This window comes from Stegostoma tigrinum, chromosome 2, assembly GCF_030684315.1.
Source record: "Stegostoma tigrinum isolate sSteTig4 chromosome 2, sSteTig4.hap1, whole genome shotgun sequence".
Classification (NCBI taxonomy): Eukaryota; Metazoa; Chordata; class Chondrichthyes; order Orectolobiformes; family Stegostomatidae; genus Stegostoma; species Stegostoma tigrinum.
In genome coordinates, this window is record NC_081355.1 from 37,344,906 (window position 1) to 37,358,685 (window position 13,780).

A 13,780-nucleotide genomic window follows, 5' to 3' on the forward strand; every position below is an offset into this window, starting at 1 on the left:
GTCAACCCAGAGCAACGATGCTTATGTATAATTTTTGATCAGCCAGATGCATTTGCAGTTCATGTTTGTTTGTATTTACAAACTTGTAGTTCAGGAGAACTGCAAATAATTTGGAACAAGTGGATTGTATGATAAAAATTGGAAAAACAACATCTGCCTGTTTTGGCCATATCAAACTTCTGGATTGCATTGTACAATTTTGCATAAGATTAATAGAGGACTTGATCAAATCAATTGTAAATTTTATTTCAGCTTCTTCACCCAAACATTTCTGTTGGCTTGACCTATTGCCATTTTATTTGATGTGGAGCAGTTTTGCCATCGAATCAATTCAATACGGCAGGTGACAATTCAGCCCTATATTTGTGGAGAGTTGAGACAGTCCCATTTCCCTGCTCTGTTTCTATAGCTCTGTAAATCTGTCTCTGCTTCCATCATCCTCCGAGGTAGTGTTTAAGGTAATTACTATTTGTCAAGTGCAAATGTTCAAAACTTCAGAAGATTTGTAGCTTGGGTTATGGATTTGCTGCTGTGTTTGTTTGTAGAGGTTGTTTTCATTAGAGAGAAGAAGGTTGAGAGGTGACTTAATAGAAACATATAAAATAATCAGAGGGTTAGATAGGGTGGATAGGGAGAGCCTTTTTCCTGGGATGGTGACAGCGAGCTCGAGGGGGCATAGCTTTAAATTGAGGGGAGAAAGATATAGGACAGATGTCAGAGGTAGTTTCTTTACTCAGAGTAGTAAGGGAATGGAACGCTTTGCCTGCAATAGTAGTAGATTCGTCAGCTTTAGGTACATTTAAGTTGTCATTGGATAAGCATATGGACGTACATGGAATAGTGTAGGTTAGAGGGGCTTGAGATCGGTACGACAGGTCGGCACAACATCAAAGGCCGAAGGGCCTGTACTGTGCTGTAATGTTCTATGTTCTATACTTCATCACTCTGCTGGATAACATCATAAGTGCACCTCCAGTGAAGCGTTGATGTTCTGTCCTGCTTGTTATTTACATGCCTCAGTTTGCTGAGGTGGTTGGCATCACTTCAGTTTCTATTTTTCAGTGGTTTATATTATCAGGTCCAGTTCAATTTGTTGATAAAGTTCCAGTTGGAATGCCAGGCGTCCAGGAACTCCCTGGCATGTTTCTGTTTGGCTTGTGCTATTTTGGATATGTTGTCCCAGTTGAATTTGTGTCCTTATTTGTCCGTGTGTACTGAGACCAGTGAGAACTGGTCGTGTCTCTTGGTGGCTTGTTGATGTTAGTGTATCCTTATTGTCAGCTTTCTTCAAGTTTGGCCTGTGTAATGTTTCTCACAGTCATTGCACGGTATTTTGTATTTTATATTAATTCTATTGGTTGTGGGTATGGGATCCTTTACGTTCATCAGTAGCTGTTGTGGGATGGTTGTTTGTTTGTGGGCTACCCTCATATCTAGGGGTCTAACTGGTCTTTGTAGTCATATCTGATATGTATCTGTCGTATGTCAGTCTCCTGGGATTCCAACTGGAATTCCATCAACGAACCCATTGAACTGAACCCGATATACAACGCTGAAAAACAGAATCAGAAGTGGTTGTTGGTTGGCTTGCCGAATTGCCAAATACAAATGTTATGCCTGCTATATCCTTGTATACATCTGTCATATCTCCTCTCAATTGCCTTGGAAGGAAAGCAACCTCAGCTTCTGCAATCTAACAGTTTAACAAAAATTCTTCATCTGCCCCCTTTCAAGGATTCTTCATTTTTCCTACAGTGTGGTGATTAGAGTTGAACATAATACTTTAGTTGTGCCTTAAACAGAGCTTTATATATGTTCTGCATAAGTTCCCTGCTTTTCTGCACAGCACTTCTGTGTATGAAGCCATAATCCCATTCTTGCTAGCCAGTCTCTCAATATGTCTTGCCATTTTCAAAGACATTTGCAAATACATCCACTGGTCCTATTGTCTTTAAAAGCTATGCTTTTTATGCTATTTTGCTCATCCTTTCTATATCATCTCTTAATTCTATCAATCCTATCAATTAAATCCTATTGATCTCTTGTTTGTCAATTTTGTTAGTCTATTTATTTCCGGTTGCAGCTGATTAATATCATCCTCACTGTTTGCCACAAAAAGCAAGAGTCCTGGCAAGGAACCTTGCTGATCACTCAATCTTTGGTGAACACCATTCTCTGCTGTTCTCCAGTCTGAAGGAAAAGAAAATCCCTCCTCTTTTTTTCAAACCTTTTTAGTCAAAACTTGTTTTAATCAACCTGTTAAGATACGTTATGACTCATCTCTGGAGCAGGTGGGTCTTGAACCCTGGTCTTCTGGCCCAGATATAGGGACACTACTATTTTGCCATTTACCTAAGCTGACATTTACTCCAGTTTTCAGTAAGCCTCAGTTTTTTTAACAGCCTTTTATGTGGTACTTCAGTTAAGCATATTAAAACTCTCATATTAATACCATCAACTGTTAACATTATTACATCAAAACATTCAGTTATATTAGTTAACCATGATCTGCTTTTCATAAATTGATTGTTTTGAATCAAGTCAGATATCTCCAAGTGCCTGCTAACTTTTCCCCTGTTCATTGTTTCTAAAACATTACCTATCGCTGATCTTATTTATTTTAGTCAATTTGTTCAGACATGCTGTGATACACCTCTGAATCCAGATCTTCTGATTTAGAGGAAGAAAAATATCGCTGTACCACACAACTTCTGTTAATGATTTTGAGCTTAACCTGTCTGTAGTTGCTAGGAATGTTGCTATACTCTTCCTTGAATAATAAAGTTGGCGCATCTGCTACTTTACACTCCCTGGCCCATTATTTAGGAAAGATTGGATGATTGTGGCTATCTATATTACCACTGCCCTTACAAATCTGGAATGCATTGGTGGTGTAGTGGACAGCGAAGAAGGTTACCTCAGAGTATAATAGGACCTTGATAGGATGGGCCGAGGAGTGGCAGAAACTTAGACGCTTAATGGTAAGGACATGGGGACTGTTGCTGAACATACCATCCTCAGTGTGCAGGTTCATAGTTCCTTGAAAGTGGAGACACAGATGGACAGGATAGTGAAAATGGCATTGGTATGCTTGCCTTTATTGGTCAGTGCATAGAGTAGTTGGGGAAGCCATGTTGTGACTTATCAGAAATTGCTCAGGCCGCTATTGGAATACTGTGTTCAGTTCTGGTCTCCCTGTTACAGGAAAGATGTTGTTAAACTTGAAAGGGTTCAGAGAAGATTTACAAGAACGTTGCCAGGGTTGGAGAGTTTGAGCAATGAGGAGAGGCTGAAAGACTGGGGCTATTCTCCCTGGAATTTTGGAGGATAAGGGGTCACCTTATAAAGTTTATACAATCAGGAGGGGCATGGATGGGGTGAATATTCAAGGTCTTTTCCCCAGGGTAGGGGAGTCTAAAACTAGAGAGCATATATTTAAGGTGAAGGGGAAAGTTTTAAAAGGGAACCTTGAGGCAACTTTTTCATGCTGACTATGGTGAGTGTACGGAATGAACTGTCAGCTGGAGTGGTGGAGGCTAGTATAGTTACAGCATTTGAAAGGCATGGATGGGTATATGAATAAGAAGGGTTTAGAGGGATATGGGCCAAATGCTGGCAAATGGGACTAGATTAATTTAAGATATCTGTTTGGCATGGACGAGCTGGACTGAAGGGTCTGTTTCCATGCTATATATCTCTATGACTCTGTTTGCTGCACCAGATGACTTTTCTGCTCTAAATCTAGCAAGCCTTTCCAGTATCTGATGCCTGTCAGTTTTCAAAGCATACATTTTTTTCCTCTGGTGTTAGAACTTCTACTGATATTTTGGTTGAAATCAACTGTGTTCTTCCTGAACATTGATTAGTAATTAGAAGTGAAAACCCTGCTGGACTCTTTGTACCCCCTTCCCTTTTGCCTATCCTTTGAGATAAGTGTTAGTAGTAGCCTGTCATCTCATCTCAGACTAATAACTCAGTTTATGCCAGGGATCAAGTTTATGACGACCTTAGCTCAATTACACATTAACTGAGGCAATTGATGGTAAATGTTTTGACAAAATGCAAAATCTCCAGCTGCAGTCCAGTGAATGGAGAAAATTAAACTGGAAACTAAGCAAAGAAACTTTTTTTAAATGAAGTCTTGGAGATGCAACGAAGATTGTATCCTGGTCTGAAGACCATAATTCCACTGAATGATTTTGAACCATAAACAGCATGGTAAGTATATCCTCATTGATATTTGGGAAAGGACTGTCTTCTGGAGCATTTTTGTGATTTGATAAAGTACACTTCTTAACAAAATACGATGAGAATAAAAGCCTTTTAAAACCTTTAAAAAAGACTGTGTGTGTGTGTGTGTGTGTGTGTCTGTGTGTGTGTGTGTGTGTGTGTGTGTGTGTGTGTGTGTTGGGGGTGGTAGTGGAATAACAAGGAAAATGACCAGCTCTGCAAAAAATCCTCTATTGTCTGTGTACAGTTGATAAACTTGTATTATTGGGAACACTGGGCTATTTGTCATTTGTTAGGTGCATCTGTAAATTTTCTACAGGTTAAATAGAAGCTCTGGAAAAAGTACTGTCTTCACCACAAGCTGCAGTCCGGATTGGTAGCTGGTGCCATTTATGTCCTGTTTGCCTCAAGCTTTGGGCTGTGACATTTTCAGCTATCTTCCTTTCTCCAGGTATTGTATTCCTGCTGAGGAGAAGAGCAAACTTGATGAAGTGGTGCATACCCTGCTGCAAGCTAATGGTACATCAGGGCTGGATATGCTTGAAAGTAATATAATGGTAAGTGCAAAACTTTTGTATGCATGAGAATAGAATTGCTAAGTACTGCAACCCTTGTTACTGGCAGTGTTGTCCAGATTCTGCCTTTTACTGGCTTTTGCTGCTTCAAATAGGTGGCTAGGAGAGTGGAACAGTGAATTGGATTTTTCTGTGTGCCTAACATGCTTCACTGAAATTCAAGAATGAAGTGAATTTGGTGATGTTTGGCAAGTTACACAAATTACTCTGCCATCAAGATATGGGCAATAGAAGGGGAGCACAATGGGTGATTAAAAACAGACATTGATTTAAAAAACAAACTGAAGTTGATTTGTCTGATATTCCACTCAGAATACGGTATTCCACGGCAGCGAACTAGTTGAAGTATGTAGCCACTTTAAAAAGTGCTAGAGTTCAAAATAATAATTTCCTTCTAAATTTAAAAAAATAAGTTTAATAATTGGTGTCTAGGAATTTGCTGTTTTCTAGTATTAGAGAAATATGACGTCAATCATATAAATTGTGGCTGAATTGAATTTTTAAAATTCTTCCTTTTAATGTGGGCATTGCTGGCAAGATCTGCTTTTATTGCTGGTGGTGATGAGCTGCCTTTTTGAACTATTGATGTCCATAGTGGTGCAGGTACACTAACAGTGCTGTTGGAAGGATGTTCCAGAATTTTGACCCTGCAGCAGTGACAAAATCAAGTCACAGTGGTGAGAATTGGAAGGGAACTTGTAAGTGTGATGGTGATAATGTCCAACTTTTGCCTTTATAATTTTGGTTGTAAGAGGTCATGAGTTTAAAGGGGGCTTTGAAGGAGGCCTTGTGTGTTGCTGCAGTGCACCTTGTAGATGGTGTATGCCACTGCATCTGTTGAAATGAATGTTTATGTTCATAGATTAGTATCAATAATTAGATTGATGTTGATTTTTATTTCCCTGAATTGTGTTGAAGTTTCTTGACTGTTGAATTGCAGTCTTCAAACAAAGGGAGAGTTTTTCAACTGATTTGTATTGCAGTATTAAAATTTAGGAAAGATAAATGGCCCCAACAAATTGACTGTATTCAATTATTTTTAATGTATTGTAATTTTCTCTTCCGCTTTATCTGTAGATTTATTACTTTTAAGACACACAAAATTGCTTCTGCTACGTGTAGGGAAGAACATTAGACTTTTCATTAATATCTTTGTAACTCCCAATTCCACTTTATGACATAATCTGACCATATCAAGTCGACTCAAATCAGCTACTTCTCAGTTTCTGGAAGGAGCGGCTATTGTATAGTCATTCTAATAAGTTGCATTTCTACTATTTTTGTTTCTTATGAAAAAATATGCTGCATGATTTAAAATTTCTGTCTTTCAGAGGAGGTGCTAAACTGAACCTTCATCAACTTTTGTGTACCTGTAAAAGATTTCATGGCCACTATTTGCTGAAGAGCAGGAGAGTTCTCCTGGTGTTTTGGCTACCATTTATCCATTAACCAAGACCTCTAAAGTAGATTAACATGCTGTTTATCTCGTGTTGTTTCTGAGACCTTGCTTTGTGCTAATTGGTTGTCTCATTTGCCTACATAATAACAATGACGACACTCCAAAAGCAATTCATGACTGAGAAGCATTTTAGGACGTCCTGAGGGTGTGAAAAGTGCTTTGTGAATGTAAGCTGGTTCTTTTTTTTATTTTGTACTCCGAGGTGATGTATGTTACTGCTAGAGAATAGGATATTTTTCATTTTTGTTATCTAATGTCAACATCAAGCACTCCATAAAGCTTGCAAATTGTTTAGATGCAATGTATCAGGAGCTGATTAACCATGTTTATGTTCAGTACTCCGTTTTCCATTTAGCCAGTGTAATTCCTTTTCCTTTGGGGAATGGAATCCCTGTGATTATCTCATTAACCCTTAAATTCAAAATTGTTTTTAAAATGAGCTAATTGTTCCTAGGGCCCACATACAAACTGGACGAGATGTTACTTTCACAGGGTAGAATTCTTGGCAGCTTGGGTTTGGCTTATGACCTGAATCAGCATTAACTCCTTTCATGGTACTTGGATACAAGGCTGGTCTTGGGGTCTTTCCAATGAATCTTGTCCATTTTCCACTGCCTTGAAGTTACAAAGATATATGTTGATGTCCTACATATAAAACATAAATTTACAGCAGAAACCATCTGAAAGGCCTCAAAAGTAAAATTGCTAAATAGTCAACACGCAGCTTTTTCCCCTGTCCCTCTCCAAATTTCATCCATATGCCCACTCACCGAGGACTCCTCTTGTTAATTGCCATTAACACTTTTGGTAATCCTTTTTGTAATTAAAAACAATGCAGTCAGAGCTAAATGTATGTTGCCATTTTCTTCACTTGAAGCATATTTTCAATTCAATTTTTCAATTTTTACTTACATCAACTCACAAGTTGAAAAAACACAAAAGCAAACAAGAAGATTTTGAAAATAGTTTTGAAAACTTGAAAAACATCTCCGTAACCCTCGAAACGTGTTAGACCTTCTGGGGATGGGGGGGGGGTTGGAGAAACACCGTGGCAGAGAATCTTAACAAGTCTGCCAGCATCTTGGCATCACAGAAGTATTACAGTACAGAAGGAGACCATTCATCCCAATGTGTCTGCACCAGCTTTATCAGCATTTTGGCTCACTGTCTCTCTATTACTTTTCCCCTGTTATTTAAATAAACAACTTGTGTACCTGTAAAAGATTTCATGGCCACTATTTGCTGAAGAGCAGGAGAGTTCTCCTGGTGTTTTCGCTACCATTTGTCTTTTAACCAAGACCTCTAAAATAGATTAACATGCTGGTTATCTCATCCATTCTCCACTACCTTGAAGTTACAAAGATATAAGTTCTATCCTAATGCCCTCATGAATGCCTCAATTGAATGTGCATCAATCAGACTTCATGGCAATGCATTCCAGATCTCAACTACTCACTGAGAAAAATATTTCTCATCTTGCATTTACTTCTTTTGCAAATCTCTGTCCTCTGGTTCTTGGTTCCATTCCACATAGGAATAATTTGCCCCCATCTAATCTGTCCAGATGCTGCATAATTCTGAAAGCTTCAGGAAGTTCCAGCTTCTTCAATCTATCCTTTTAAGTGATGTTTCTCATCTCTAGAACTATTCTTGTAAATCTCTTCTGCACTTTCCCCAATGCATTTATGTACTTCCTGAAGCCTTCCTGGTGTACAGAACTGTACTTGGTACTCCAGCTGAATTCTAACTGGTATCCTAGAATAGTTCAACATAGCCTCCCTACTCGGTATTCTATATTGCCCCTACTTGTTTCATTTGAAACACATTCTCAATTCAGGACTTTTCCGAGTTTATGTATATCAGGTCAAAGATTGAAGAAATGCAAGAGCAAATAAGAGGGCTTTGAAAATAGTTTTGAGAACTTGAAAAATATCGGCATAACCCTGGATGTCAGTTGGACCTTCTTGAGGTAAAAAACAGAGTAAAAGAGACACTTAGCAGTTCTGCCAAGAATACTGAATGCTGCTGTCCCTGTCTGTCGTGCTACCTTTAATTAATTATGCAACTAGGTGTCCATGTTCATTGCATTGAAATGTTTCATTTTATTGAACTTCATTTGCCATCTACCTATCCACTCATTCCACCAACTTGTCAATGCCCTTTTGAACTTCTAAACTGTCCCTTTCACAATTTTAAAGTGCTACCAAGTTTTATATTACAAACAAATTAATTTATCTTCTGCACATCAAGATCTACAAGGTATGAGAAAAATCAAAGCTCCCAATAAAAAGTAAATCTTCTGCCAGACCAAAAGTACCTGCCCACCATTATTCTGTTCCCTATCCATCAGTCAGTTTTGCATCTGGTTTGCTGCTGACCTTTGTTCCACGAGCAATAACTTTCCTCAAGTATTCTGTGATACTGTATCAAATGTCTTTGGAAGTTCACACACATCTCTGTACTGGTCTTGTCCTGATCAATGCTGTCTGTTACCTCCAGAAAATCTCCTCCAAATTAGTTGGTTCTTTGAAATTAACCAGCCTTTCTTTTCCCCGTTTGATGACTGACTCTGTCCCCAATAGCTGTTCCTCGACTATTTCCACCATCAAAGTTAAACTGACAGGGCCAGCAATTAAAGACCAATCTTTACAACCTTCTTTGGACAAAGGTATAATTTTTGCAATTCTTGAGTTCTTTGATGCCACATTGAAAGATTAATGTCAGTGTGTCTGTAATTTTCACTCTCACTTCCTTGAATAATGTTTAGATGCATCTCATCCAGTTTTGTGCCCTTCTGAATTTTAATATTAACAATTTACTCAGTGCTTCCTGCCTCCAAGTATGAATCTCCTCCTTGATCTCTAATTGATCCTACTGCCTTTTACCACCCTTTTCATGTGCCTTTGGAATACTTTGAGATTTCTCTGTTAGTTTCCAGTTATTTTTCAAATGCCCTTTGCTTTTTTACCTCCCTTCTGTACTCAGCTTGGTTCTCAGTTGTATTTTTCACTTAATTTTTATCCCCTTTATCCAGGGAGTTCTTGATTAGTTTGTCCTACCTTTCCCTTTTGAGGGAATGCATCTTGACTGTGCCTAATCCATTTCTTTAAAGGAAGCTCATTGTTCAGTTACTGTTCGTCCCGCCAACCTTTGGTGCCAGTCAGCTCAGCTCTTGCCCTGTTGAAGTTGGCTGTCTGACAGTTGATGCCCTTATTCTAGATTGTTCATTGACATTTTCCTTCATCATCCTATACCTCATGATACAATGATTCATTGTCCTCTAAATGTTATCCTGCTGACATTCATTCTACTTGGTCCATCTTATTCCCAAGAATGAAGTGTCGTAGGAAACTGTCCTAAATGTGAGCTAAGAACACTTCCCACTGTCTGTCCTTTATACTACTATTATATCGACTTGATAATGTATGCAATATCTATAATCTTCCTGCAGATTTGATCCTCTATATCCTTCCCACTAGTTGATGTGCATAGATTGCACCAAACATTGTAAATGCACTCTTTGCATCTTGGGTCTAGCCAGTTCAAATTTGCCTTTTAATGCACTGGGTCATCCTTTTTCTCAGTGCATTAGACGTGCTGTCCTTAACAAAAAACATCACCCCTCCACTCACTTCTTTACTATCTTTTCTGAAAACTTTAAAACCAAAGATATTTAACCCTCCCCTGCCCCACCCCAGGATTTTGGACTACATCCAAGTATGTGGGTTCTATCTCAAGAAGAACACATGAATAACCAAAGCGTTATGCAAATTATTATAACAAGGTGTAGAGCTAGATGAACACAGCAGGCCAAGCAGCATCTTAGGAGCAGAAAAACTGATGTTTCGGGCCTACACCGTTCTTCACAAATGGGAGAAGGGAAGGGGGTTCTAAATAAATAGGGAGAGAGGGGGAGGCAGATTGAACCAATTCCCCGGTCCCTAACACCTCACATTTACTATGGACGTCCAGTCCCTATACACCTGCATTCCCCGTGCAGATGGCCGAAAGGCTGTCCGCTTCTTCCTGTCCCGCAGGTTTGACCAGTCCCCCTCCACTGACACCCTCATCTGCTTAACCGAACTTGTCCTCACCCTCAACTGCTTCTGTTTTGATTCCTCCCACTTCCTTCAGACAAAGGGGATGGCCATGGGTACTTGCATGGGCCCAAGCTATGTTTGCCTCTTTGTAGGTTAAGTGGAACAATCCCTCTTCCGTACCTACACTGGCCATAAACCCCACCTCGTCCTCCGTTACATTGATGACTGTATCGGCGCCGCCTCGTGCTTCCACGAGGAGTTCGAACAGTTCATCCACTTCACCAACAACACCTACCCCAACCTTATGTTCACCTGGACTATCTCAAACACCTCCCTCACCTTCCTGGACCTCTCTGTCTCCATCTTGGGCAACCACCTAGAAACCAATATCCATTTGAAGTCCACTGACTCCCACAGCTACCTAGAATACACCTCCTCCCACCAACCTTACTGCAAAAATGCCATCCCCTTTTCTCAATTCCTTCGCCTCCACCGCATCTGCTCCCAGGATGAGGCATTCCACTCCCGTACATCTCTGATGTCCTAGTTTTTCAAAGACCGCAACATCCTCCCCGCCATGGTCAAGAACGCCCTCAACCATGTCTCCCACATTTCCCACAACTCATTGCAGGGACAGTGTGTGAGGAATAACCACCAAATCAGAATCCCCCTCGTCCTCATGTACCACCCCACCAACATCCAGATCCAACGCATCATCCTCTGACACTTCCGCCATCTGCAACCTGACCCCACCACCAAAGACATTTTTTCCTCCCCACCCTTGTCTGCTTTCCAGAGGGAACGCTCTCTCCGTGACTCCCTTGTCTGCTCCACACTCCCGTCCAGTCCCGCCACTCCTGACACTTCTCCCTGCAACCGCAGGAAGTGTTACACTTGCCCCCACACCACCTCCCTCACCCCCATCCCAGGCCCCAAGAAGACTTCCCACATCAAGCAGATGTTCACCTGCATCCGCTGTACCCATTGTGGCCTCCTCTACATCGGGGAAACCAAGTGGAGGTTTGGGGACCGCTTTGCAGAACACCTATGCTCGGTTCGCAATAAACAATTACACCTCCCAGTCGCGAGCCATTTCAGCTCCCGCCCCCATTCCTTAGAAGACATATCCATCCTGGGCTCCTGTAATGCCACATGACGCCACCCGAAGGTTGCAGGAACAGCACCTCCTATTTCGCTTGGGAACCCTGCAGCCTAATGTTATTAGTGTGGATTTCACAAGCTTCAAAATCTCCCCTCCCCCTACCGCATCTCAAAATCAGCCCAGCTTGTCCCCGACTCCCAAACCTGTTCTTCCTCTCACCTGTCCCTTCCTCCCACCTCAAGCCGCACCCCCATTTCCTTCCTACTCACCTCATCCTGCCCCCTTGACCTGTCTGTCCTCCCCAGACTGACGTATCCCCTTCATACCTCCCCACCTCCACTCACCTTTGCTGGCACAATCTCCGCCTCTTTAACTTGTCTGTCTCCTCTCCACCTATCTTCTCCCCTATCCATCTTCGATCCACCTCCCCTGCCTCCCTATTTATTTCAGAACCCTCTTCCCCTCCCCCATTTCTGAAGGAGAGTCCAGGTTCAAAACGTCAGCTTTCCTGCTCCTAAGATGCTGCTTGGCCTGCTGTGTTCATCCAGCTCTACATCTTGTTATCTCAGATTCTCCAACATCTGCAGTTCCTACTATCTCTGATGCAAGTTATTGTACTTGATTTCTGTGAAACAAAGATGTTCCTTATTTTAATGCATAGCTTTATGAAAGTAATCTTACAAGCATAACTCACTGTTCGCATACCAACTCAACTCAGTGACTCGTTTTTAAAGTATGATGGCTGTTAGAAATATTTTGTCATGTGAAAAGTTTAACTTGTTTCACTTTCCACTAATTTGGTGTTTGGCTGTTCTTTGCACACTGCCCTTATTCATTGTCACCATTCGTAAAACATAGAACAGTATAGCACAGTATGGGCCCTTCAGCCTGCGATGTTGTGCCGAACTTTTACCCTAAAACTAAGGTCTGTCTAACCTCCACCGCTACCTTTGTACTATCATCCATATGCCTGTCTAATAGCCACTTAAATGCCCCTAATGAGGCCGACTCCATTACCCTCTCTGGCAATGCATTCCATGCCTCTACCACTCTGAGTAAAGAGCCTACCTCTGATGTCTCCCCGATATCTACCTCTTTTCACTTTAAAACTATGTCCCCTCATAAAAGCTACCGCCACCCTAGGAAAAAGTCTCTGGCTCCCTACTCTATCTATACCTCTATCAAGTCACCTCTCATCCTTTGTCGTTCTAAAGAGAAAAGCCCTAGCGCTCTCAACCTTTCCATGTAAGACCTTCCCTCCATTCCAGGCAACATCCTGGTAAATCTCCTCTGCACCTTTTCTAACGCTTCCACATCTTTCCTGTAATGATGTGACCAGAACTGGACACACTACTCCAGATGTGGCCGATCCAGGCTTTTGTATAGCTGGAGCATGACTTCATAGCTCTTGAACTTAATCCCTCTATTAACGAAAGCTAAAATGCCATGTGCCTTCTTAACAACTCTATCCACCTGGGTGGCAGCTTTGAGGGAACTGTGAGCATGAACCCCAAGATCCCTCTGCTCCTCCACACTGCCAAGAATCTTTCCGTTAACCCTGTATTCTGCTTTCAAGTTTGTCCTTACAAAATGTTAAACTCCATCTGCTACTTCTCAGCCCAGCTCTGCATTCTATCAGTGTCCCTCTGTAACCTAGAACAGCCCTCGGCACTGTCCACAACAGGACCCACCTTTGTATCGTCCGCGAACTTACTAATCCACCCTTACACTCCTTCATCCAAATCATTTACAAAAATCATGAATAGAAGCGGACCCAGAACAGATCTTTGTGGTACACCACTTGTAACTGAACACCATGTTGAATATTTTCTTCTAAGGATCAGCCAATTCTGAATCCAATCTGCCACATTTCCCCCTATCCAATGCCTCTTTACCTTCTGCATGAGCCTACCATGAGGAACCTCATGAAATGCCTTACTTAAATCCATGTATACCACATCCACTGCTCCACCTTCATCTGTGTGTTTGGTCACCTCTTCAAAGAATTCAATAGAGTTTGTGAGGCATGATCTATCCCTCACAAAATTCATTATAGGATTCTATGCAATGTACTTACTAAAGGTGTGTTCGCTATTACATATGAATAATTTTGGCTGCTGAACAAAGTCCTAACATGTAACCTGATCAGTTTACCACTCTGCTGGTTCACTGCATAGTTTCAGTTTGCTGAATCTGTACAGCATCCTTTTTTCAGAGCCAGTGGTTGTTAAGCCCTGTTGACATGCATCTGTGTTCTCTAGGCTTTGGTAAGGGAATATTTTCTGGGATGTGTAATCCATATAACGTGCATGCTGTGTATCGAGTAGCAGTTTGTATCTTGATAGCATTGTCAAATTTGCTTAAACTGTTATGA

General features: G+C 41.1%; 1 protein-coding gene across 7 annotated transcripts in view; it reads left to right on the forward strand.

Annotated features, from left to right (window-relative positions):
* Positions 1–13,780, forward strand: part of jarid2b (jumonji and AT-rich interaction domain containing 2b) — a 447,370-nt gene that overhangs the window by 409,731 nt on the left and 23,859 nt on the right. For all 7 annotated transcript variants that reach the window (XM_048524773.2, XM_048524765.2, XM_048524791.1 and 4 more), the window contains one exon: positions 4,682–4,787. In XM_048524773.2, the coding sequence (XP_048380730.1) occupies positions 4,682–4,787 (106 nt within the window). The remainder of the gene's footprint in view (positions 1–4,681; positions 4,788–13,780) is intronic.